This window comes from Acanthochromis polyacanthus, chromosome 18, assembly GCF_021347895.1.
Source record: "Acanthochromis polyacanthus isolate Apoly-LR-REF ecotype Palm Island chromosome 18, KAUST_Apoly_ChrSc, whole genome shotgun sequence".
Lineage (NCBI taxonomy): Eukaryota > Metazoa > Chordata > Actinopteri > Pomacentridae > Acanthochromis > Acanthochromis polyacanthus.
This window is the reverse complement of record NC_067130.1, coordinates 4189009-4216551: the sequence shown is the minus strand read 5'-3', so window position 1 is coordinate 4216551 and position 27543 is coordinate 4189009. Positions and strand designations below refer to the sequence as shown.

At 40.1% G+C, this 27543-nt stretch overlaps 1 protein-coding gene across 4 annotated transcripts; it reads left to right on the top strand.

Annotated features, from left to right (window-relative positions):
• The first annotated feature begins 174 nt into the window (after positions 1 to 174).
• hook3 (hook microtubule-tethering protein 3) lies at positions 175 to 27305 on the top strand. Of its 4 annotated transcripts, none has more exons than XM_051938164.1 (25): positions 175 to 364; positions 8380 to 8465; positions 8809 to 8881; positions 9175 to 9225; positions 9410 to 9542; positions 9662 to 9729; positions 10250 to 10312; positions 10610 to 10693; positions 11525 to 11587; positions 13241 to 13404; positions 13501 to 13641; positions 14070 to 14157; positions 14400 to 14513; positions 14670 to 14780; positions 15031 to 15115; positions 15243 to 15312; positions 17405 to 17545; positions 17934 to 18021; positions 20002 to 20036; positions 20197 to 20279; positions 20468 to 20568; positions 20676 to 20780; positions 21811 to 21882; positions 22331 to 22467; positions 23926 to 27305. In XM_051938164.1, exons 1-25 carry the CDS (start codon positions 308 to 310, stop codon positions 23939 to 23941), a joined length of 2229 nt encoding a protein of 742 aa, XP_051794124.1. In that variant the 5' UTR covers positions 175 to 307; the 3' UTR covers positions 23942 to 27305. The 4 variants fall into 4 exon arrangements, with proteins under 4 accessions (XP_051794124.1, XP_051794125.1, XP_022063752.2 ...); XM_051938165.1 differs by having other exon boundaries at positions 22641 to 27305; XM_022208060.2 differs by lacking the exon at positions 11525 to 11587 and having other exon boundaries at positions 176 to 364.
• The last annotated feature ends 238 nt before the right edge of the window (positions 27306 to 27543 follow it).

Genomic DNA, 27543 nt, shown 5'->3' with positions numbered 1-27543 from the left:
GGGGTTGTATTTTAGTGAACTTAAATTCGTTAAAATGCTTTGCTTTTTGGTTAACTCATACTTTACAGAAAAATGTACCAGATCATTTTTTTTCCCAGCATCAATGGGTATTTTCCTTTAACAGTGCTGCTGACTCCGCCCACCCAGCCCGCCTCTGGCAGACGCCGGACTGGCAAAGCAGCGAATCCGACTATTGGCTGCCGGATGGTGAGACACCCAGAGAGCCGGAGACCTCGGGAGTGTATGAAGCTGAGTGCTAACTTCAGGCTCTCTTCGCCACGTAAAGTCAGCCTTACGTTTGGTAACGATGAGTACATCAGAGTCCTTGGACCGAATGGAACTCTGTGAAAGCCTCTTAACATGGGTACGTAGTAAAAATAACGTTTTTTTCCCCCACCGGTAGACAGTTCTCCGGCTAGCATACGCGGCTAACTAGCGGCTAGCTAGACGAGCTAACGGGTAGAGGAAAATGACATGGGCTCGCACTGGTTACGTATGCAGGCCAGCTGTTTGCTGTGTTTAGCTGCTGATGTGGTGCTCGCCAGGCACCAGCAAAGACTGTAATTTTGATTCTATCTCTCTAACCGGCCTTTGACCTAACGTTAGCTCAATTTTCCAATGCTAAATCTCTTTCGTATGCTATAACGAGGGGATCAAACGGTAGAGACGCCGGCCTTGTTTATGATTTTACGCTTCTTTGGCGAATGCTTTTTTTCTTCTTTTAGATTGAGCGTAACCGCCTCAGTGTCTGCTTTGAGGCTGAATTCCTGTCATTGTTGTCCAGAGTAGCTTATCATTACGCTTCCTCATTCCTTCTTCTGATCAGAAAGGATAACTTTACTGGACTTGAATTTCTAACGGAACTCCAGATCTTTCTAGTTAAACCCTGAAACCCTAAATTTGAGCTAAAAATCGGGAATAGCCTCATAGTCTGGAATCACGTGGTACCGAGTGGTCTGTGTTTACATCCATGAATGAATCTTGCGCTAAGCAGTTATCCTTGTATCGTTATTTTACCTACTCTGTGCCCTAAATTATAACCAACCCCTTTGTTTTTACTGGTTGAAAAAGCTTGAAAGATCCAATGCAACTCATATAATGCCATGTTCCGCTTGCCATACGTGATTGCAGCCTCTACATTGTGTTGATCTCATTCATGAGGGATTATAATTTCAAGAGTATAGCCCATAGTCATTCCAGAAGTGAAAATACCTTTATTGGAATACAGAAAACTTGTCTGTCAATCACTTTAATTACAGTGTAAACAAGGATTTAAAACACACCAAACACAGCCTAAACATCAGAAACAGCACTACTATCATCCTAAATGTCATCCATTGTGATGTGACGAACTGCAAACATTTCTTCAGTCGCAATTATTCATTGAAGACACATTTTTACAGTCATAAATTTCTGTACATCAGCACATCAGGATAGTTCCAGATAAAACATCTGTAAAAGTATAGAAACTGAGCAGTAGAGCTCAATCGGTTTTTGGGAGGACACTGACTGTATTCATGTGAGAACTACTGATACTGATCAAAAGTGTTGGCTTAGAACTTGGAAATCGATAATATGCTCATATTTTGTAGTATGACTCTGAGGAGATTGATGATGTTTGAGGCAAAAACATTATTAAAGTGAAGATGTTTGCCAAGCCACACATTTTCGATGATAAATACATCCATAACGTGTGTTTTAATTTTTAATTTAGACTTCTATCCAAAGAAAATCAACAATTAAGGTAGTTTAAAACCTTGTATCACAAAGTTCTCTTGGATGTGTAAACAGTATTGTGACTGGACTGACAGAAATCTAATGTTATAGAATATAGAAACTCACTGTAGTTGTCACAATACACTGCTGGCTTAAATGTCAGTGTATAATAAAAACATGCATGTCACACTGGTCATGTTGATCTTCAGCATTTTGCTTCTGCATGTGATTCCTTATTTGCCATGCTATCTGGACACAAGGTGGAGTCTGATCAGGCTTAGCTGGGTCACATGGGGGAGGATGTGTTTTCCTGACAAAACCTGAAGCAAACAGGGAGTCCAGCAGCTTCAGTGGAGATGTCTCCAGAAGCATCAGCAGCTGTTTCTCAGCACACACGTCATCCCGATAGAAATCAATTGGTGTTATCACCTTTGTGATGCTGGCAAGCAAACCTCTTCACAGTGATAATGTGGCTGGCAGACATTCTTCACATACCTTTTAACTGTGAAGTCACATCACTGAGTGTGACTGATCATTACTAAAACATGCGACGCTGCAGGACTTCACAGCAGTGCAGATATGGAGGATCCTGGTTTAGGTCAGAGCTGCAGGAAGCCTCAGTATGCATATGTTTAATGGATGGCTCTCACCAGATAATGTGCAGGTGATATGATAATATCTTATGACATGGTAGCCATTAGATAAATCTGTGCATTTTTTTTTTCCAGAAACATGTGTTCAGAATGTTTTACCTCTTTAAACAGTATTCATTTTTGACAGTTTGGTCAATATTTGTGCAGTACTTCTGTCACTGATATAGGAAATGCTCTTTAAAGATGGATTTTACGTTGAATTTTTTGCACAAAGTTGCCTTTTTAATGTTGAATACAGTCTTTTTAATTTTTCCCTTTATGTTTATTGTCCTTAATGTAGAAGAAAATTGATTTTAATTGTGCAGAGTTATCAGTGTAGCCTTTCTGCATAAATTATCTTGTAAGTATGGTTATCAATGCTCCTAGTAAAATTTTTGACACGTCACCATATTAATTGATAACTGTGACTAAGAATTTCCTACTTATATGCTCAAAAGCTTTTTCAAATGTAGGGAGTAGACTAAACAAAACAAAAAATGGATATATTTGATGTCTTATGCTCACTTGTTCTTTACATGAAATTGACCTTATGGGATTAATTTAATCAAAACATGTATAATTGGGCTGCATTGTGTCTTTTCTTTTTTTTTTTTAGCATGTCTTTTAAAACATTTTTTCAATAAAACAACCCGTCAGGTAATGCATACACTGTTAGTCTAAACTTAGCTTATGTGACAAGTATGCTTTACTTCTCTTTGAAAAGGACATAAAATCAAATCAAAGAGCCTTCTGATCAATTTTACACTTGTTATGTTAATGTGGGTGCTTTGGCACTCAATGTTTCTAATTCTAGTCAGCTGCTTTCATCAGCTTGATCCATCTCCTTTGCCAGTTGTTTCCACAGACTTGTAGGTGTGGATTTCCTTGTTGACCTCAGTCCATTGTGTTTGTTTGAGTTCAGTATGTTTATACAGGCACTCTGGGTTTAGTTTACTAGAGCTAATGTTTTTACCAATATAGGTGTTGGTCATTTTTATTTTGAGGTTTTTCAAAGCATGTTTTTTTTTTCTAAGTCTACACAAGAAGACTAGTTTATATTACAGAGTTCTGGTGCTTTTGTTGTTCTTTGTGTGCTGATATGAAAGACTTAAGCTTTCTTCACTGTCAGTGTGTGCTGTAGGTTCAATGCAAGTATTAGTTGAAAAATTATGTTTATATCTCCAACTAAGTAGTTTAATTTGAGCTTTATCCCCTTTTCGCAGACTGCTGTGGATGCTTAAAGCAGACTGACTACAGGACCAGGGAACATGAGCAAATCTTGCTCAACTAGAACCTCAGAATGTTTCAGTTCACGTGATACTTTGTTTACAGATTAATTGTTTCAGTAATCACATTTGAAGCTCATACACACAGACCGGACACTAACAGGACTTATGAAACTGCAGGAAAAGAACACATGGTGCATACAACAAGCATGTTTATGCTGCTTAACCAGTATTATGTGCTTCCTGTGACATAATAAAAGGTTAAACATGCACCCACATGAAAATTTGTATGACAGCAGTTAGCAGAAAGCAACAAGTACCTGCATTACCAAGGAGGAAATATGAGAAAGTACAGAAGGAGTGAGTGCACAGAGGTTCCAGCTCATTGTGCAGATTGGCATTTCATTGTTAAGCTTTGGACAGCAGGACAGGGTAACATTACAATGTAGTTTTCTACAATGATAAATAGAACACAGAAAGACTGTTCTGATAGATGCAGAGGTGGTTGTTGACCTCCATCTGCTCTGCGGTCAGTGCTTCAATGTTCCAAGATTAGTATAATCATAATAATAAGCTGATTGGGAGGTGATCCTCATGACAGAGAACATGGTGTAGCCCACACTCCCAGGGCTGTCTGAGAAAAGCTGCCATTACAACTGAATCTTCTTAATAAAACACCTTTACTCAAACACCTCTGAGGTCACATGGGCTGAAGTTTTCACTCAGACATTGGTTGCGGTCTCAACACTGTATTTACCAAAAAATAATCAACAATAGTGACTATAGCCCCGTTTGCACAGGATTAGTATTACCTCGGGACCGGTGGTGATTTGTAATAACTGCGTAGGATGTCTGGGACCTTAATCCCGTGTGACTGCGCAATGTCTGTAATTTATAAAGTAAAATTGCATTGCATATCACCAACCATATTTCGCCAAATGCCGACATCCTGTGATAATACTAGTCCTGTGCGAATCTGCATCTCAGTGATTGGGGGTATTTTAGTTGTTGTTTTTTTTTTTATTGCGCGACTTTTTCTACCTCTTTCCCAGTTTAATTTCGCAGGCTGCGGCAGAAATTATTGACAGCATTTTAGGTGCAAATGCAGGAGTAGACTTATATACGACAGGTCTATGGACCATTTGCAGAAACGGCAAAATCAGATCAACAAGAAGAGGGAAGTTTCGGCGGCTATTAAGATGGATGACATGCTATCTTTCAACAGGCTTAATACAAGTGCCCTGATGACCCGTTATCCCAACAAAACTGCTGCTTTGACATATTTACTGTTACTTTTAACATGATGACTCCATACCACATTATTGGCTCAACCTTAAGAGTACAGAATGAAAGGCATCAGACAAAATAATGTTATATTTAGCAGTTTCTATGTTTGTCAGTGTAATCCAGTTGGTTGCTCAGACAGACAAATCAACTGTCAGCAAGAGGTTTGATCTATGACTGACTTTATAAGCTGTTAAACACTAAATACGTGTTTGTATATGTGTGCCTGATCAGCACTTCATGCAGTAAGCAGCAACCCTTGAAAGTACAGTTTACGTGCCATCAGTAACTGCAGTGGAACCGGTAATCTCAGGCTTCTGTCGTGGATAGTTCATGCTTCCACAATCTCCTACACAGCGTAAAGCAACCCACCTGTGCTGCTCCACTGTGGACGCACAAAAGGCATCACACGGGCGTACATTACTTTCAAAGCCTTTGTTATGTGGTGACATAAGTGCTACAGGTTTGTAGATGCGACATGCAGTCAAGCGTGTGGAGCTCACGTGGCCATGGGAGTCTTTGTTGCATGGGAACAATAGTTTAGGATGTTAAAAACAGCTACAGCCTCGCAAAGGGGAGTGAAAATACTGTCAGTCAACAATTAGAAAAGACAGTTTTTGATATTGTGGGCCGTCAGTAGCTTGTTGATTGAAGGTAACCTGATCTAATACTTTAACTCATCAGTAAAGTAAAAATAGGAGGTGTTTGTCAGTTTTTCAACCTGGCATCAAGCTCTTGGTGTATTATATGTTACCAGGGCTGCTGATTCATGTCCTTCATGCTTTTACAGCCTGGTGACAGCTGCTGACTGCCTGTCACGCTGTCCTCCTCATTGGTCGTCTGCCTGTTTGTGATAGGCTGGCTCATCCTATATTTTCTTTCCTGCAAAGGGAAATGATGCAAACCAAGTACTGGTGTGGGGGACGGCTGTCACGAAGTTTAGAACAATAAGTCTGCATGCAACCAGTTCTACCATGATGTTTGTCGTATTTCAGTTCCCTTTAGTACGGCTTATGGCTGAGTGATATGGTTTGAATTCTATCAGTTTTCTACGTTTACTGTGTTTGTGACCCGATGGTTTCACTGTACATTCTGATTTTTTTTTTTAGAGAGTTAAGTGTCTACTGTGTCGTCTTCAGCAACAGTGTGTATCCCACTTATATCTAAAACAGCAGGTCAGCTTGTTACCCACTCTACCAGATGATGTAGCACCACAGGAAAGGGTGTAATCCTGACTGAGCTGCTGTTTAATAAGGGGAGAGCATAGGGCAGAGTCCCACATGAAAGTAGGAGATAAGGACAGACACTGCAGGTGGTTAGGGAAGCAATTAGTAATTATTTTTAATGGTGGTTATTTTTTCTGTTAATTGATTTCTTTAGTTTTATGAAAATGTTGATGGGTGTTTCTCAAGATGACATCCTCAAATGTTGCGTTTTGTCCACAACCCAAACACATTCAGTTAACTGTCATAGAGGACCAAAGAAAGCAGAAAATATCCAGATTTAAGGTTTTTTTTTTTTTTGTCTAGAAAAATTACCAGTTAGTTGACGATCAAAGTAGTTGGTGCTTACTGTAATAGTCAACAACTTACTAACTGTTGCAGCTCTCTTAGTGGTTGCACACAGTTAGCAGATGGTTGATAGAGGTGGATTGAGGCAGAGATGGGGAGGAGAAGGGATGTATGATCGACTGTCTGAAAGGGGTAGTGACAGAATTACAATTAACGTAAAGAATGGGGTCGAGAGGCTGATTGGCAGATAGATCATTGGCCAAGATTAGTGGTGTTGAAATTGAGAATTAAGTGATTTTGACAGCGTGGGAAAATGGAAGAGAAGAAGGGAACAGAGCAGAAGGAAGATCCATATTCAGTGAGAGCAACAGAGACAGAATGCGAGTGAACTGGTCTTTCTTTCTGAACTTACAGCTCAGCTTCATCATATATTTAATGTATGTAATTGGCTGCTGTTCAGCTACATTGGTAGATTATTGAGTAAACTCTGTGTGAATAATTACAGCCAGTCCCCGTCTCTCACTGGTAATTGGTATTATGTAATCAGAGCCATTGTTTTGGTCCTGTATGGTGTTGGCTCCAGCCCAGTGGCTTGCTTTAGCTACAAGCTGCCTACTGCTGAATAATAAACTGAGATGACAGAGAGAGAATCTTATTGGTACTTGGCTGCCTTTGAAAACCTGACAAGCTTGTTGACAAATCAGTCATTTTAAAAGCTGTCATTGATACAGTCGTGCAGCCTGTTGGTCCCCTGAAGGCCATCACAGCATCCGAATAGAAGGAGACGAACGCTGTTTAAAGTTCAGTTGTGTTACAGTTCAGTTCATTCAAAAAAACTTTCTGTTTAGATTAACTTAATTTGTCTAACCATGAATGTTACTGTGGTGTGTCATCTTGTTGTCATGCCACGTGAACTGTGTCCTTTCCCTGTTTACAGGGCCTTCTTGTTTACTTCTCTTTCATCAGCTCTACTAATGGTAATGTAATGCTCTCGTTTGCTTGTCTGTGTCTTAATGAGATACTTATCAATGTCCCACATGTATATAGCTGTTGCTAAACAAATTACCTTAATCGAGCACAGTGAACTCACTTGTCCTTGTTTACGTTCAGAATAGATGCTGGCATTAGTGCAGCACAGTAGTCGGAGAGGGTCTCTGTTCTTGCATCATGTTTATTTTAGGAAAACTGTATAAGCAGCTCTGCAGCCAGCAGTTAAACAGCAGTGGGCTGAGATGGAAACAAGTAAAATGGCAGACTCATGCTTCTCGCTGCTTTTCACAGGAAACTCTTTCCAGTCATACGCACAAGGAATTTGAATGACTATGCTTGAAACGAGAAGGATCCGAAATCCTTTCATCAGGGGTTTAGCCTGCGTCCTGGTTAACAGATGGTCTCTCAAACTATTTGGCCAAACTGTTGAAGTTCTTGGGCTCGTCAGTTTCATGTCGTATTTGAACCACGTCATGAAAAGTGAGACGGAATGTTGTGCGGGCAGAAGTTCAACCACGTCCTTTACTTCCTGTTAGAATTCCAACATTCCCTCTCTTAGCATCCCCTCCTCCTTTGGCACATAGACTGAAAAATATCACTTCTGTCTAGACAGCAGATTTTATGCCTGGGGGATACCTTTTAGAGGAGAACATAAAGGGTAAAAACAGAACAAAGACATGTCAAGTGAGGCAGTTGGAGAGGAAGGAATGCATTAGAGGTGATGTAACAGAAAACTAGGCAGTAATGACAAGCAAAGTTTGAGCTGCTTTCTTGTGGCAAAGATACCATCAAAGTGCCATTTCACAGACATCTGACTGGAAAAACTGCATTTTGAGCCCGTTTTTACCCTGAACATCGCTGAACAACATGTGCAGAGGAAGTTATAGCCCTTCACTTAACATGTTGTTGACTGTTTTGAGCTGATTGTATTGTGATTGATCAACTGGTCACTCTACACAGTTGCTTCGTTTCTTTCTTTAGTGCTCAATATATGTATGTTTGTGTCTGTTTGTTGTTTAGATCCAGACGTTTGGTGTAGAGGCTCAATGCAAGACAGTAGAAGACTTGACCAGTGGTGTGGTCATGGCCCAGGCTCTGCAGAAAATGTAAGTTGTTATTCTTCAGGGTGATATATGAGAAAATGCAATATTTGTTGTCAGTTGACTCTTCAATGAAAATGCATTTTCTTTACATTGTGTATAGGTGCATGCCAGTTTACACAGGAGTGGGAAAACGTGTGTAAACTGAAATATATTCTTAAATGAATTTGCTTGAATGTACATCAACTCAACAGACATTCAGTATGACTCCAACTCTGTAGCTCCAGCATTCAGTTTCCTAAATCATTTTATCTTATCCCTCTGATGTCTGGCTTTTTCGTTTACGTTTTGCTTATTCAGTAATCAAACTTACCGGCATTATGTGTTTTTGTCTGTCTGAATTTTCCAGAGACATAGTGTATTTCAACGATGCTTGGATCAGTAGAATCAAGCCAGATGTTGGAGACAACTGGAGGCTAAAGGTAAGGATCATTTACTCTTGGTTTTAATAGTGGCAATATAAGGCTGAGATCACAATTGGAAAGCAAATTTTTATTCGTCATCTGCATAAAAACGCAGACCTATCAAAGCGTAACTTTGTCTGAAAATGTGTGTTGATACTTTATATTTTGAACTGACTTATGAATGCGTTTCCACCAGAACTTTTCAGATTTTAATACATGCATGTTTGAATGTTTGTTTAGCACATATATGTAATTGTGTTTATTTCCACTAATCTGGGGAAATGGTTCTAAATTCTCTGTCTTTTTTTCAGGTCAGCAATCTAAAGAAAATCCAAAAAGGCATCCTCGATTATAACCAGGAGGTGAGAAGAATTTATTGTAAACATTTTAAAATGTCAACATCCAGACTACAGAAGCAGTTCTGTTGCAGGAAAGAAGTTGCGACTCTCTGCTCCATCCTTAATCCCTTCAGGCCAGCACAGGTCACCATAATCCAGTTTTCATATCATGAAATAATTAAATAAAGCTTATTTTGTACCCGTCTAGGTCTTAGGCCAGCACATTAATGACTTCACACTACCAGATGTTAACCTTATCGGAGAACACTCCGACGCAGCAGAACTTGGCAGGATGCTACAACTTATATTGGGCTGTGCTGTCAACTGTGAACAGAAACAAGGTGTGTATTGGATGCTGTGTGTGTGTGTGTGAAAACAGTGTTCTGTGATGAGGACTTGCAGACTTACTCAGAAGCTTCAATTTCCCTCCTAATTTTGTGTGTTTCTCTGTGATCTCTAGAATACATCCAGACCATAATGATGATGGAAGAATCAGTGCAGCATGTCGTCATGACAGCCATCCAGGAGGTAGACCGTCATTCTGTTCACACTCGGATCACATAGTATTTTCAGCCATGACTAATGAATTGGAATAAGGTGGTAGTGGTCAGAAATGTCTTTTATGGAAAACAGGGTTGTGAGTAGAACTGTAAGGGCTTATTTTTGGTGTCAGCTGGTGAAATATCTTGAAGGAATGAATTGACATGAAAGCATTTTTGTTTCCATGCTGTTAAGTTACATTTCTTCATGCGTGCAACGTTATTGTCTGTGTCTAAACATAAGGAATACATCACCAACAATCAAATATATACGTCTAATAATCAGTGAACAAATTAACCTGAAGTCCATTGTAGTTTTTATGGACAAAGGACACGTTGATCACAGGGTGTGCTTATTTTTACATTTTAATCACATTCATTTCAGGGAAACAGTATAAATAATAGTATTAAGCAATACTGGTATATCAAAAAAATCCTAAAAATGATCATTGCTTCTGTGAGTCTGTAACTTGTTCCATCCATTAACATATTTTTGTGTGTTTCTGCAGCTGATGAGTAAAGAGACACCAGTGACGGGAGGAAACGACTCCTATGTGGATCTTGACAGACAGGTATGATAAGAATCATTTTACCTTTTGATGCATCTCTGTTCATATTTACGTTCCAGTCTCCTTTTTGGCCAGAGACCTGTAAAACAGCTGGATCTGAGGAAAGGCTTGTTTCAGCAGAACCACGGTGCTGCAAAGCTGTCATTACTGTCAACAAAGTGCTTTAAAAATGTCTCAGACAAATTCTTCAATTCAGTTTGTAAAGCTCCTTATTCAACATGTGTGTGAAATATAAATATGGGTAGTCTCACTCGCGTGAACAATAAGTCACGTGAATTTGTTCTTTCTCTCTGTTCTCAGCTGAAGAAGACGGTTGAGGAGCTGAATGATGCTTTGGCTACAAAGGAAGAGATCGCCCAGAGGTGTCGTGAGCTCGATATGCAGGTTGGTTTTACGGTGGAATACGCCCCCGTCATTTAGGCTCTTTCACAGCTGGTTTTGTGCGCCGTAGCACAGTGTTCAGTTAGTCTATCACAGGTCTGAATGTCCTAATTTAATATATACTACCCATACCAGTGGTCCTTCAAGTTATTATTACTGTTGCACAATCATTAAAACTAATTTGTGAGTAAGTCATGTAGATCACAGAGCAAGGAAAATACCCGTAATTAAATAACTGTTGAGCATCGGGCAGTCGTTGGTATTTTGCGGTGATAAATGTGTTAAGATGAGGCAATTTGAAACAGTTACATGAAATGAATAAATTGGTCAGTACGTAATGTGTTATGTAATGACAACAAACAAAATACAAACCATTGTCACATCCAAACGTCAAAGAAGAGTGTGATTCTTACTTTTTCTTCCTGCTGTATTTTGTAACTCTTCTACTACTGTTGTCGTACTTCTACGGATATTTTTGGTTACACTTTAAAAGCAGCTCCCTTTTTTGCATCATTACTCTGTGATTACATGGTATTAAAACAGTTGATTTTGTTTGTTTTTTTTTACCCATCTGGATGTCTTATGCTTATTTATTACATATACTCTTTTCCCTCAACAGTAATAAACTGTTAAAAGAAAGTGAGAGAACACACAATTTATGTCTGTCTTCATAGCAGTCAATCAATAAGCATAGTTCTTCTGCGTGTAGTTTCTGTTAATGATTGCTACAGAAAATGGAGCTGTAGTTTAAAGGGTTACCTGCTCTCCTGTTGTCTTGAATAAGTTTCCTCCTATTTCTTTAATATTTCAACACTGTGTGCCTTACTTTCTAAGGCCCTCCATGTCCAAGAGGAGCGTGATAGACTGAGGTTAGAGTTTAATGAGCTAGAAGAGAGGGTAAATCCAAACTTTCTTTTCTTTCTGTCTCTTTCTTCTGTCCATGCTGTGTGGTGTGTCCAATAGTCCTGGATTTTTTCAGTCTGCTTGCACCAGATTCCCCTTCTCCAAACCGTGTGTGCATGTTTGTGTACACGTTTGTGCACAAGTGTTTGTGCACACGTATACACGTGGTCCTCTTGAGGCACACCAGCCACAACTGCAGTTTTGTCTGGGTGTGTCAGATGTCATCCCTTCACTAATGATACCTAGCGTTCTTTACTTTGGCGTGTTTCATGCTTTCCCACAGCAGCAGCATACAGCGAGGGAAAGAGGTTGGCATTTGAACCCAGGAAGAACAATTGATTATGTGTTCAATATTTACACAAAATGTGCAATATTCATATTTAGTTTCCCCTTTTTAGGTAGGAAAAATTACATGAACAACCTTTTTGATCTGCCTTTTTTTAAGATTTATCCCAGGTCCCTTGCATGACTCTTGTCAGCACAGTTGTTAAGTCTTGCATGTACCGTATTTCAATACCTGTAAGAATTAAGTCTATTTTTATGACACCTTTCCTGGTTTTGAGAGTGAATACAGCTGATTCCCACCTGGTTTCCTGCTTTTTGAGCTGCCCTTTTCACATCTTTGATGTGATATAAGGCTTGTTGCCATGAGAGAATTTTCACATTGGTGCAAGTTCTCCCAGAATGCTTCCACATAATAGTGTTACCACGACCTAAATGGCACACATTTTAAACATACGTGTTAAACTGACGTACCTTGTCACATGATAATAGATTTTATTACATTTCAAACTACAAAAATGAATTCAACAGGTGTAACATGAGTCTGAAATTACACCCAAAGCAAATTCTCTACCTGAAATCCTCACTCTCACTCTGTCATTTAGAGGACATTAAAAACAGTTGATCTCACTTGTAGTTATTATTGTGTTGTGGATATTGTACCAATTTGGGGTCACAGAGCGCTAACTTTAGCAAAATTACTGACATTTGTTTTTTATTTTCTAATACTTCAAAGGCAATTTGTTCATTTGATTCTGGCAAATTCAGAAAAATCAGGTCTAGAAAATGGCCATGGCTTTACATGCCCATTCTATGACAGAACTCTACTTAATAGTGCTACAAGATTGTTTGTATTTTTTACACCACAAATAAGGTCGGTTCCCATATTTGTCAAGGTATGGTTTCAGATTTTTAAAAAAGACAACAATCAGCTTCTGCTTTGCTCTGTGTGGAGTTTGATTCCTTGTCTATCACATTTGAGAGACAACATCAATCCATGTGTTGCCCTCTTTGCTATGTTGGTGATTTGCCTTGTTGAAGTGTGTTTGGCGTGTGCTTGCTTTAGTATCAGATATGATGCTGCAGTGAACCTAATGGACTGAATACTGTAAAGAACGTGTTATATGTACCTTTAAGTAGCGTGAGAGATGCAGTTTACAAAGTTGAGTCTCGTTACCTTCTAACTTGTTTCACTTCTCTACATTTCTTCTCTTCATCGTCTTCCCTCTCCACACATTTTTTCCTCCCTTTAATCCTTCTTCCCTCCATGCTGTCCCATTTTCACTTTCCTAATCCAAATCTACCTCCTCCTTGTACTCCATGTGTCCCTCCTTTCTTTGTCCTTTTCTTTAACACTTTCCCCAGGTGGCAGCTCTGCAAGAGGAAAAGAGCAGTTTGCTAGCAGAGAACCAGGTCCTGATGGAGAGACTTAACCAGTCTGACTCCATCGAGGATATAAACAGCCCTGCTGGACGCAGACATCTCCAGCTGCAGACACAACTAGAGCAACTACAGGAAGAAACATTCAGGTCTGGAGTTGGAGATCAACTGACTGACCCTCATGCCATTACATTATGTCTGTGACTTCAGATTTGATGATCTGTATTGTTTCCAATTCACTCCAGGTTGGAGGCAGCAAAAGACGACTACCGGATTCGCTGTGAAGAGCTTGAAAAAGAACTTTTGGATGTGAAGTCCCAGAATGAAGAGCTTTCATCACTGGCTGATGAAGCCCAGTCTCTCAAGGATGAGATGGATGTCCTCAGGTAAGATGGGAATGAGTCACAGTCAGATGAGTGAAGTAAAAGAAACTGAACACAGTGAGATAAAAAAAAAATCATTGTTCATAGAATCACAACTTGTGGTGTTAGCATTCATTGCCTTACAGATAATGATTGTTATGCCCTTTGTTTTAGAGTAAAATCAGAAATCAAAGGTGGCAATTTCTCTGGATTTTTATTCTCCATGAGTCTGAAATTGATCAAATGTCTATCATTGGTAACAGCTTGCTAAAATGTGAACATAGCATTAAAGTTATAAATCATGGAAAAGAAGAATAATAGTCTTGCACCAAAGGAATGTTTGATGTGAACATTTGTCACAAATACAGAGATGATGCAGACAGAGCAGTCTCGGTCCCTTCTTTTCTATATGTAACCTCACAAAATGAGACCGTCTGTTGTTTTCGTCCCAGGCATTCGTCAGACAAAGTGTCAAAACTGGAGGGGACAGTGGAAAACTACAAAAAGAAACTGGAGGACATGGGACTTCTCAGGAGACAGGTACCCAGTCACAGACAGACAGAGCTACCCAATGTATTTTTCATTATGATGAGTAGTTGCTGCTTTCTCTTACTTTATAACTTCTGGAACAAACCTTGAATTTAGTTTGAATCGTTTATTTTCATTGCCACCCCTATGTCAGTCTAAAAAAATCAATACAATTTGGTGTTCTTGCTAGAAAAGACGGTAGCCAGAAGTCAGGCAGCACAAATAATGCTTCCATTTCTGTTGCTATTTTCCAGAATAAACTTATGGAAGAGAAGAACACAGCGTTAATGCAGAACAATGTGGGCTTAGAAGAAGAGCTACGAAAGGCAAACGCTGCCAAGGGCCAGTTGGAGACGTACAAGAGACAGGTATGTGGCAAACGGATGTCAACTTTCACCTGCAAAAATCATTCTTTTTAAACTTCACCAGGCTCTGTAATATAACTTGGCTCTCTTTGATTTCACACGTGTGAATATATTTTTAAAGGGTAATGTCTTGTCTTGAACTATCCTCTGTCTTCACAGGTAGTGGAACTTCAGAACAGACTGTCAGAAGAGTCTAAAAAGGCTGACAAGATGGAATTTGAGTACAAACGCGTCAAAGAGAAAGTGGATTCTCTACAAAAAGAGAAAGATGTATGTATAATTCACCGTTATAAAGACAGATAAACTGCAAAAAAAAAGATCTAAAAGTATTTACTGTCCACTGAGCAAAGAGAATAGAAGCATTTTTCATAGAAATATTCTACTATGCATGTTCTCATTTTCATTTTATAGATGTAATCCTCTGTACACAACTGTTGCCATTTAGCACTTTGGATTTGTTTATTTCAGATCTTTTAATTTCTGTCCTCCTTTCACACATTTTAACTGTTTTCCTTTGTAGCGTATGCGGACTGAGAGAGACTCACTGAAGGAGACTATTGAGGAACTCCATTGTGTTCAAGCTCAAGAAGGACAGCTTACATCAAGTAAAGGAATATCTTTGTGCCTGAATATAAACAGCTATGCTCGTCCCTTTTTTAAGCTTACTGTAGTCCACTCAATCAATCGTAGTTGTGATTCACATTTATTAACGGGTGCTCTCTGTTTGCTCAGGTTTGTTTCCACTGGTCAGCAACGACGGTTCTGATTCGCTGGCTGCTGAGATCACCACTCCAGAGATTCGGTATGTCTTTTGAACTCTAAGTTGTGATTAAATGATTTTCAAGAAGCAGACTTAAGAGTTCAAGGCGTTGACCTCCTCTGCTAATTCCTTAAATCTCAATCTTAAGGCCACACCTTGCAACTTGCAGAACTTTGTTAGAATCTGCTGCTAATGTCTTGGTGCCTGATACCACAGAACATCTTGTGAAGTCCATGGATCAGAGCTGTTTGAATGGGACAAGGGGGAGCTACGCAACATTAGACGGCCTGCTGTGACAATTTTCATGGAAAAAAAAAACTACTTTAACGATGTATATCTTGCCAAGATTTTGGACAGTACAGTATGTCTGTGGGCTGTTATTGACTTTGTAGCCAGATGCTTTGTAGTCTTTTCTGCAGGCTTTCTCTGCTGCTATAAGGTAGAAGAGTGTCTCTGTAGAGAGTTATGTAATAGTTGTGTGCGAGTTACATCAGCCTGACAGCAGCTTTCCAAGAGGGCTGGGTTTTCTGTTGGCTGCATGCTGTGCTTGGATTTTTTCTTTCAGTACTTGTGACCCTTGAAAAAAAATGTGGATTTACATTGAAGTCTAAATCTTCTGAAAGCTACTTTGGAGAAAAAAGGCTTGAATCAACCCAGTCGAGGCAATTCATTACCCCGTAGAGGGACGCGTTGTGTCCTGAAGTGATGTCTCATTCTGAATGCTTTTGAAGCCAGACGTAAGATGTCGCAATAACGACACGTCATGCTAATTCATGTCGACTGAACGCCTGTTCAACATCAACCTGTTGCGTTCAAAAGCAGTTTATAGGATTGACTGTTGCTTGTCAAATTTATCTGAATTGTAAAACAGCAAGAGAAACAGCTGGAGATGCAGTTATTCTCTCACTCTGCTGCTCTTCTTAAGTCTTTCTTTTCTTTTCCTGGCTCAGCCTTTACTAGCGAGCAGCTGGGAGTCTGTCTGGAAACATTTAGACAGTTTTTAGCTGGAAAGGAGTCAGCAGCCACACCCTAAAGAAACACGACTCAGGAGACCCACTGACAACCAGCCTGTCAAACATCTAATACTGACTGAGATACAACAAAGCTTCTTACCCGTCTTTCCACCTGCCGTTTCAGTTTTTGTGTGAATACAGAACCTTCACATTCTCGCTATGCTCGGTTGTTCATAGGACCAAGACCCAAGACATAGTTGTCCTTCTTCCCTTTTGTCCTGTATGCAGTGTGAAATTCATAATGTTTGTAGACTTTATGGATAGTATTTTATGATACAGTAAGAGGAAAATGGGAGGACTGAACCACATTAGTCCAGTATAGAGGACGAAGCTGCTCACTCAAACGCTTTTTATGCTGACTGCATTTGACCTGACTGTGGCAGCTCTTGGTGTTGTTGTAAAGGCAACCTTAATTGATCCCATCCCCCTCCATAGACTTCTGGGAGGAAAAATACAAATTGAAAAGGTACAAACTGGATGACTGAGCTGAAATAAAGCTGCAGTTATAAGCGCTGACTTTCAAACTGTGACTACTCTCTCCCAAACTTATTTTTAGCTGTGGAGATGTCAGTGTCAGCTCGTCTGATGGTCAGACACTTAGTGTATAATTACAGCAGTATTAAACCAAGTCCTTAAGTATTAACTAGACTGAGCCAGTAGTTGCATATGTTTGCATATGGTCTATGTGGAACTTATTTTATAACCATATTTCATGTTATGAGGTGATCCAATGAGATCATCAGGTATCAAATCGGTCATTGACTTTAATCATGGTTAGTGATTGAAATGAATGGCCGATACTGATTACTTCTTTCAGACTCAATTGTGTATATATTTCAGTGCTAGCAAGTACAGAAGTTTTAAGTGGTTGCTCTTCCTGTTGTGGTTGAAGTTTCCTCTGCTTGTGGTGTCAATCAGTCATACATAGTTTATGTTTAATACCAGTCTGAGACAGATATGGTAAATATACAGTGAGCAACAGGTGTAGTAATGGGTCACAGTGCATCTTTAGCCATAATTGTCTATCAGAAAACATATTTAGGTATATATTCTGAAGAATGTTGTCAAGTGTCAGTGTTATTCTAAATCAACGCTTGCTTCTGGCTGATGTGTTTGTACAGAGAACATCTGATTCGTCTTCAACATGAGAACAAGATGCTGAAGCTGGCCCAGGAGGGCTCCGATAATGAAAAGATCGCACTGTTGCAGAGTCTACTGGAGGATGCTAACAGAAGAAAAAATGAACTGGAGACGGAGAACAGGTCAGCAAAGAGCACGCAGACTCATGCAGCCTCTCAGTGTTAGCAGCAAAAGAAGGCAAAGCTGAGGCTGAATTGCTGACAGAGTTGTCAATCAAAAAAGTGCTTTTTTCTTTCATTTGCTCTCAGTGTGTCATTGAAGTCAAATCAAATAAGAGCAAAGAGAATATTTTACAACCTCAGAGTGATCTTATGGATTTGAGAGCCATATTTTCAGCTCTCTGCTCGGATGTGGATCGATTTTCCTTTTTTTTTTTTTTTTGTCTGGACTCGTACTTCGCTCAATGCACTGCTTCTCTCATGTTTGATCTACTGCTGTATAGCTTGCAGTTTGCACATTGCTGTGTTAAACATTATGTTGACAAACGGGTCTTTTGTACATGTTATCTAGGCTAATCAATCAGCGCCTGATGGAGGAACAGAGTCAGGTGGAGGAGCTGCAGAAGAGTCTTCAAGAACAGGATTCCAAAGCAGATGATGTGAGTTTTGTACTTTGTCTTTGTGTAGAACTCTGATATCAGTTGAATGGGAGAGCCAAATTGCCATCATACCAAGCCTGCAGCACGCTGCTCCTCCTAAAGGGTCGATGTTATTAGATTATTTTTGCATGGTACAGTTTATAAAAACAGATTTCCTTACTGTGTTAGCACCATTATTAAATGAGTACTCATTTTTCTCAGAAAATGTTGAGTACACTTGCAGCCATTTAGCTAAGGAGCTAGCACCAGGGGTAAAAAACGGCTATCAAATGATAAATTATTGAACACATATGAAATCATAAACATTTGGGAGGTCTGTGATTCTGTGTGATAGACTCCCAGATACTATTTTGCAAAAATATATTTGCTGCATTGTATTGCTAGACCTTTGTTGTGAATTACATTCCCCACATGATTTTACTGTCTGAGCATTTTAAATGTCATGTAATCAAGTTAGAAATGCAGAGACAAATAGTAGAAATCAGAAATATAGCCCTCTTTTTTTTTTTTTTTTTTTTTTACTTTCCATGGGTCAGTTACTATAAAATGAATGCAGCTCTGATTCTTGCCATTCGGTAAAAAAAACCTGTCCATTTTCTTTTCAAATAATGCTCCCACTGTCAGACTATAGTAAGTGCATCATGATTCTAGCAAGTTCTTCTTTTTGACTTCCTGAAGTAACAGTAGAATAGAATGTAGTAAACTTTGCACAGTGTTTAAGAACTGTGCATAAAGTACTGCCAGTATCGTGAGTTAAAAAAAGAACCTCTCATCCCATAGAAACCCAGAGTTCCTGTTTCCTCCTCTAACTTCATGCTGTAGTCAACCAGAGCAGGCATCAGTCTTCTGAAAGTTTCTGCTTTTATGTCATTTTGTTGCGCAACACTCGGGACTCACAAACACTGCAAACACAAGATGACAACATGAAATACATCATGTGACTGATTGAACTGTACATTTACATTGTTTCTAGGGCTGGCCCGAATAGTGGTTTCTGGCCTCCGAATATTCGGGCCCTATTAAAGACGAATATCCGAATATTCGTTCCGCCCCGTAACGTCCAACGGAGGGGCGGCGGGGGTGGGTGGGGGAGGCGGAGGCGGAGGTGCGGTAGTGGCGGAGGCGGCGGCTTGTGACACAGACGGCCCGAAAATTCGGATCCTTTTTCATTTTTAGAAAGTTCTGGCCAACATTTCCTGATGACAGATTGAACCCAGTGTAAACCGACCTTTGTTGCCTTCGTTTTGCCTTCAGCAGAGGTCTTCAGCATCTTGTCTTTTGTTTATGCATCGAAGTGAAGCATGACTTCAGAGTCGGCAGCCACCCGGCCATTCGGGTGGTGTTTACAAACACGAATGGAGGAGCCGAAATGAGCCGAAGAACACGGCGGAATGAGCCGAAAAGGGCCGAAGGCGCAGAGAAGAGACAAGCTCCGAATATTTTCGTCTGGGGGGAGGAGGGAGTGATCACATCGACATATGTGTATATGTTATAGACATATGTGTATATGTTTATGTGATCACATGATGAGATGAGCCGATAAGTGCCGATGTGGGCCGAAGGCGGAGGGAAGACAGTAACGCGGCATATTCTTTCCGCCCGGTAACGTCCAACGGGGGTGGGGGCCGAATATTCGGATACCAAATTAATATCCGGATAGTGCCATAGCGAACGAATATCCGGATATTCGGGATATTCGGGCTATTCGGGTCCAGCCCTAATGGTTTCTCACACCAAATGTTTGATTGAGGTCCAAAATACTGTTTCTTCTGAACATGATTCCACTTTTTTGATCTGATCATCTTCTCCAAAAATGATGTGTTCCTCACTGCCATCTACTGGATTCATTTCAGAAATATTTCTGCAATTCCTGACTCCCTTCAACAGAAGTGCTCTCTTAAAGTTTGCATTTTTTACGATATAAATTTTATCTCTGACTTGTATGTGTTATAAAACATCATTTTTATTGCCTTTTTTCAGTCTTCCATTCTGAAGAAGAAATACGAGGAGCACATGTAAGTGATCTTCTAAGCTCTGTTTTACTGTCAAGGTTATGTCCACTTCATTTGAAGATAATTTCAAGTGTCTGTCATTAATCTTTAAATTCTTAACATGAATGATGAGCACAATGAGGCAAGAAAGCTCTTATATTTGGTGCTTTGTTCTTTCTCTCAGGGAAAAAGTACGAGAATTGAACAATGAGTTATTGAAGAAAAACACCTTCATCGATGAAATGGAGCCTAAATACACCGCCAGCTGTGAGTTCAGAGTGGATTCTGAATATATGAAACGTGTTGATGTTCATCCATCTCCTCACATCCATTTTGTTATAATTTTTATTTAAATTGAAACAGTTTAATGTGTAATTTTGCCACACAGCCACCACGGTATAGAAAAAAAAAAGGCACATTAATTAGACAGCTGGACTAACATGTTTCTCTCTCAGCCCAACGAGTGGACGAGCTGGAAGAGGCCTTGAAGAAGAAAGATGAAGAGATGAAGCAGATGGAGGAGAGATATAAGAAATACCTTGAAAAAGCCAAGAGCGTGAGTATATTTTTCATCAAAGCACAAGCGGACAAAGTGTCTCTTGCAGGATGCTCACTGTAACTGTAATATAGCAGCACAGCGTGATGTGAAGCTGTTCTTTACAGGTGATCCGGACGCTGGACCCCAAGCAGAACCAGGGTTCAGGCCCAGAGGTGCAGGCTTTGAAAAACCAGCTGCAGGAGAAGGAGAGAATGTTGCACTCATTGGAGGTAAGAATCAGATAATCTGCCAGAAGAACGAGTGGACTGTCAGCTGGATAGTGCTCATCAAGGTGCATTTAAGTAACTGGCCATGATTTGTTGACATAATTGATGATATGGATGCTGAAAATGCGTTGACGTCCCCTTTTCTTCTCCTTTCTACTACAGTAACAAGTGTTTTTTCTCAGCATGACAGTGTAATGTTGAATCACTTGTTTTTGGCTCCGGTCGTTAGTCAGCTGCAGACAGTGATTCAGTTTCAGACGGTGGCAGCTGTCCATCTCAGATCAGTGTACAAGTTTCCAGAGCATCATAGGTATGTTAGTACTCCTAATGATGACAGAGAAACAAGCTGGTCTGAGTTTCTGCAGCAGAAGCACGAAGCACCACAAGAGAAAACGCACAGGAGCTATTTGGTGCAGAGCCACTTCACATCTGGTTGCTTCTCTTCCGCCCCCTGTGCTCCTTTTTACTCTGTTTTAACACAGCCAAATTCCCATAAAAGCTTTTCTCATTTACATATTTTGAAGTATGAAACAGTGACTGAAACTCAGCCATATAAGACCACGTGTTAACCAGCAGTCATTTCCAAGCTGCTGAAACTGTAGCAAAATGATTACGATGATATTGTCTGGAAAAACTGTCATCATCTCATCGTGAGCTGTAAATTCAGCTGCCTTTTGATAGAGCTCAAAGCAACTACCAAGTTTAAGGATCGGTTGCATAATCCGGAAAAATATTTAGCTGCTCTGTGTTGTAAAATATCCAGAGAGATGTTGCAGTTGTTTAGTATGTAGATTCAACTTTGTTAAAGGGTTTAATGAAAACTTGGATTTCTTTTGGAGTTGCTCTTCTTACTTTGATACATTGATTAGTAGCAGAGAAAGTTTGCAGGTCATTGGGAATCATACCTTTAAAAAAGCAACCATCTCCTATAAATATAAACTTAGAATAAACTGTACGAGACGGCATAGCGGCAGTGTTTGGTCAACTTCTCACATTACTGAAGTTCCTGTGCCTTCATGTTTCCTCTCAACAGAAGGAGATGGACAAGACAAAGAGCCAGAGAGAACACGAGGAGAAACTGATCGTGTCAGCCTGGTACAATATGGTAAGAAGGACCTATAAAACCTGAAAATGTGCTCTAGAATACTGATTGCTCCGGGTACATTTTTGTATTTTGTAAACTATTCCACTGGATTGAAATAGTTGTGATAATGCTGCATGTAGTGGCATTGCCGTCAGCTGGCATTGTAACCACTAGAGGGCAGCATTGACTTTTTCATAACCTCCACAGACAGCGTTTTGCCTTTAATATACTCAATCAGTTGCTGGTATTAGTGTTCATGAAATGTTAAATCAGCACTAATGTTACATTTAAGCTAATTTGCTTTCTCATACATTGAATTAGTGGACTGATTGTAGCTGATTCTCTAGAAGAGTCTCTTACTCTGTGTTCAAGCAGTTTGTGCTCCACCGTAAGCACTGGCTCTATTTCCTGCCTTGTTATACTCGCAGTTAGAAAGACCCATTAAGTTTCTTCCTCTGTCTGTCCTCAGGGTATGTCTATGCAGAAGAAGGCGGCCGAAGACCGACTCGCCAACACCGGTTCTGGTCAGTCCTTCTTGGCCCGGCAGAGACAAGCCACCAGCACACGCCGCTCCTACCCAGGCCACGTCCAGCCAGCTACCGCCAGGTAGATGGCAGTAGGGCACAAAAATACTGCGACAAACTACTTTACAAATCCCCTGAACTGTCATGCAGTAGACGTGCCTGTTTTGAGGCACTCTATGTCCATTCATTTCTAATGGAAGTTCTTGTTTTCTTGCATTCTCCCCATTGATTTCCTTTTTTTCCCTTCTTGATCAGATCCATGAGGTAGAGATGCCAGGCAAGGCCGCCCAAATCTTGCACCACTTTTTTTTCCCCCCCTGACTAAGCATATTTTACCTTGACTCCTGTGATGCAAGGCTTCTACCTGTTTCAAACCCCAGCGTATTTGATAGGGTCTGACTAATCACTCCAAACGTCCTCTCTTCCTCCCTCTCAACCACTGACCTTCCTGAATCTGTACTCTGTGGCAACCGTTTGCTGCACAGGTAATCTGGAAGCCAAGACTCAGAAGAATCACACCTTTTTTGAGGAGTTTGAAAAGAGGAACCGCTCAACCTGTTCATGCAGTATTTATGCACATCTCTAATAACGTTTGGCTTGTTTTTTGATGGCGTTAACAGATTTTCTGTCCTGCGTTGTGTTTTAACACTTTATGATGTAGCTCTCAGGAGGTAAAAGGCAATTCTCAGTTACTCGTCTCACTGTTAATTTAATTTTATCTGATTTTGTTTCAGTCTTAAACAACATGACCACTGAGGCATAGAAATATGTATCATCAAGTTAATGTTGGATATGCTTGCTAAATGTTGCGAATGATTTGATTAGAAGAAAAAAATGGAAACTGTTGGCTGGTAATAGTGCTCCAATAATTCTGAAGAGTAATTTTATATTCTTTTAGGAAAAATAGAAACTTCTTCTGGTTTTGAGGTTGTTTGTAAACGCACATCAGTGTAAATTGGTTTCTCTCACAAAGGACAAGGATCCACCTTCGAGCAAAAACCACCTCTCTTGGTTTTAGCTTTACCAGCATTTCCAAGGTTGTGTCAGACAACACCTTATGTGCCATAGTGATAGTTTTAAATGTCTGTACCTCAGTAATTTATCAGTGGTAGCCTTGCAGCACTGCAGGCTTTTCTACTAAGTTCAGAAAGTTTTAGACCCTGGGACTGTCTGGTTGTAGGGGATTTAGTTTGTAGGTCACTTTTAATGCCAAAAAGTCAGTAATAGGATGCCATTTATTCAATGTCATACCATGTCATTGTACCTAAGTTGATTGCTTTTGTAGTATAAAAAGGTTTTTTGAGGTGTGTGGATAAGCGTCACACAGGACTGAATAGGGATGCTTGTTGCAACTGTTCTCATCGTCTCTTTAACACATTTTTTGTTCCATTTCTCTGCCTTGTCATTGTTAATGCATACTGTCATTGTGAATGATTTCTTGTTAACCTCGAAGGCCTGTTTAGATCAAGGGCAGACTGTTGATGTTCACCTAACAAGCCCTGCCGTCTGACCATCACTTCTCTCTCTCCTCCCTCAACAGCAATGTCACTGCATGACTGGCACACCAATGACCTGTCCAAGCCCCGTGTGGCCTGGCCGGGCCGTTTTCTGTGGCCTCCACTGACCCTCTGGCTGGGCTAGGCTGAGGCGCGCAATGCATGAACTACCTGCCCGCGTACTGTTTGCATGACCTTGCATTGACTCGAGCCTGCAAATAACCAGCCCACTAGCAGCAGCATGAGCACTAACAACCCTCTGCAGAGTCATGCATTATAACCTCCAGACAGGCCTGTGCTGGGACCGGGTAGGAAAAAGAAAACCCTTCCTCCAGTTAATTTCTTTTCCTCTGTTCTGACTCCTTTCCCCTCCTCCTTCCTCCTTATGCTCTTTTTTATCGTCTCCATCTCCTCCTACTTACTCTTCATGGACATGCCTGCTCGTGCTTCTTGCACTGCAACAAGTCTGTTACGATTCAGCCGCTGTTACAAACACCCGGGAAGGGGGAGGAATATCGCAGTATTGTCTATCAATCTACCAGTTGATTTAATGACCCATTTTTTTTGAAGTATTCGCATGTAACCTGTTGTTGGAGAGCTGTTTCAGGATACCTCAATGCCATATTTCCACATATCCGTTGTTATTCACGTGGTTGGAGGACGTGAGGTAATAACTGATCAGTCTGCAGAACACAGAAAAAGAGTCACCTCTCCCTTTTTGAACTGCTACACTCAGTGTTCATGTCCAACCTGTCCTCAACCTGTTGCTAGATGGGATCTTAAAAGTTGAAGCTTTTACCTCAAGTATTGAATACAGCAAGATTTGGACTTTACGGAGAGCTTATGGGGCTTCGCTGTGTCGCCCTGTGGGTTTTTGGACAGATCGCAGTAGGAGCGTAGGATGACAAAACAAGTGTTTTAAACAAATAGCATTGTTACAAATGTGCAGGATTAAAGCCCCCATTAAGCCTACTTGCATTTTTTTCAATCTATTTCTTAATAAAATCCACATTTCTATCGTGTTTGTGCCCGTATTATGGTTGATGTGGAGCAAATAACCTGTGGTCTAATTGAGCCAAGTACAAGAAGCTCTGTTGAGTGCACTTTGTCGTATGTTTAATACATTTTACCCAAAAAATGAACTCTAATTTAATAAAGTTATTGATTAAAGAAGGTGTAAAGTGGCATTAGCTCATGTACGCTAATGTGTCGTCAGCTCACTTAGACTTTAAGGGCTAATGGGTTAAAACATGCGGGAAGGGGAACAGCTGCAGTAATCTGAAAAGAGCCCGTTGATCACAGACATTTTTACAGCTTTCACAACTGGCAGTTCAAAGGAATCCGGCGTTTTTGTTACAGCGCTGTGTTGATTTAGGGTTGTAAATCAATAATGGCAGAAGCTGCCTCCTCAAACATGCAGTGTTATCGACGACACCAGCCAAAGTATCAGGAATAGAGAGAGACTGATGTTACTAGAAGTCATACTGTACATTTTGTGTAGCTTTTTTTTAAAATAAATGTCTTATTTAACTTTTATTTCCAGAGCTTATTAAAGTTATGTTGACGAAATGGGTGAGAAGGATTAAAAACCGCACCCTGGACCTGAGGATATATGCATATTATAGGCATAAAGTGCATATATTCATGTAAATGAGAGAGATGATTGAATCCTCCAATTTAGTGCCTTTGTTTAAAATGTATAGAACATACCATTGGGTTATTTTTAGGATTAAAGGCAGTAAGGTGTGTTGCCTTAGTGACCAGATTTATTGTATTATTTGAGGGAAAAACTGCTTGAAATGAGCTTCATCTACAAGATAAATCTCTTCATTTTGAACGTGGGCTTAATGAGGGCTTTTCTTCTCAGCTTTTAACCCATTTTACTTCTAATTGTTATACTGTGTAACCTTAGTTTAATTCATGCCGTGCATTTTTATCTTAATGGCTTATTTATTCTTTTGCCGCTTGTACAGCAGTGTTAACATTTTTTATATATATATAAAACATCAGTAGTATTATTCTCTTACCACTTATGCTGTTACAATGGATGTGATGTTTCCATAGACATCAAAATACTGTTAAATACTCGTCTTATGCAACAAAAGGAGGAGGAGGTTGTTCACAGCGTAGCGTTCGTCTCCATCTTATGATGGCGTCCGAGTCTCGACAGGTGGGGCGGTTACATGTACCTCCAGTTTCTTAGAAAATCACTGTGCTAAGAAATCGTTTGAAAAGGAATGTTTTCTCTCTAACAAAAAAAGCACATTTTACACTTTTAATTCCTGGAATGGTTGGTGAATTTACTGTGACCCGACAAGTGAGCGTATTTTCTAATGTTTAGTGACCAGACCAAGACCTTGTTTGTGGGAGGAAAGGGTCGAGGATGCACGTGAAATGTCATCAGCAGGTCAGATCATATTCTAGATTTAAGCGTGGAACAAATTTCCAAACCGTGAAATAGCATCTCGCGTCTCATCAGGGTCTCTACTTGTTTCTGTGCAAATCAGAGTTTTGTAAACCACTAGCCGTTAACATCTGCAGTTTGAGCTCTAACTTATATTACACAGAACTCTTTTAACCGTCCATCACCGTGAGTTGGTTTGGTAAGAAATCTGTATATAATGGAGCCCATCCACATTGTGGTTGACATGTTGAAATTTATATCAGGGATGTGGGGGAAGCTTTTCTTTTTTGTCTTGTTTTTAATCTTTCCCTAAAGAGAAAGCGGATTGTCCTATTCCCGTTCAAATCAGCCACTGTGTTCTGTTGCTGTTATTTAAGAAGTCCGATGGTTTGGGCCGTTTTCAGACCCTTATCAGTAACGGTTAGTCGTTTATACGGGAAGGAGAGATGACAACATGATGCCGTAGGTCAAACTTTTCGCTCATTTTTCGCGTTCAAGAGCAAAGATCAAAATGAGAATGAGCAGCAATCCTTACAAAACTCTCATGATGTGTCAAAATGTGGTGTATTTTTATTCACAGAGCTAAGCTAAAACGACTACCCAGTATTCCCTAGTGTTACTTGACTGCTAAACGGCACTGAGGGCCAGTCAAAATGTATTAGACGGATGAAATAAACGACACGAGGCTGTTAACAGGTCGGAATCATAACGTGTGCAGTGTTTGCTGTATTTTTTTTTTTTTTTTTTTACTCATTGGAGATCGTTTCTTTACATATTGAAGTAGCAAATAACCTTCCATTTGCCAAGTTTTATATTGCTTGTATACAAACACACTATGTACATACAGTATGTGGTAGTGGTCTAGGAAGTGTCTGGATATTTGAGAATGAGAAAATACAAAAAAAACCATGTCTAGTTAGGTCATATAGCATCTTTCCGCTGAGGACTTACTGATGAAAATGTGCTTCCTACACCGCAAAACGTGGAAATGACATTGTAAATAAAGCTTGTATAAAACAGGCTGCTTGTCTGTTTTGATATGTTTTGCATAATTTTCTTGCTATCAGTCACCACACACGCCGTCGTCAGACCTCAGAGTCGGCTGCCGGAGGGTAAATCCATTATTTGCTCTTAAAATTAATTCATCTAATTATAGCAGCTAGACCTGATATTTTCAGGACAATATCAAATGACAGCATGTCAGCAGCGTTGCTCTTAATAATTAACCGACAGAAGATAATCCTCAGGTGTGTTAATA

Excerpts from the sequence above, each read along its gene's own strand:
- hook3 (XM_051938164.1), top strand. The coding sequence starts at position 308 with ATGAGTACATCAGAGTCCTTGGACCGAATGGAACTCTGTGAAAGCCTC. Across the intron at positions 9,543-9,661 it reads CAACTGTGAACAGAAACAAG|AATACATCCAGACCATAATG; the intron begins GTGTGTATTGGA and ends TGTGATCTCTAG. Across the intron at positions 20,280-20,467 it reads GCCTAAATACACCGCCAGCT|CCCAACGAGTGGACGAGCTG; the intron begins GTGAGTTCAGAG and ends TTTCTCTCTCAG.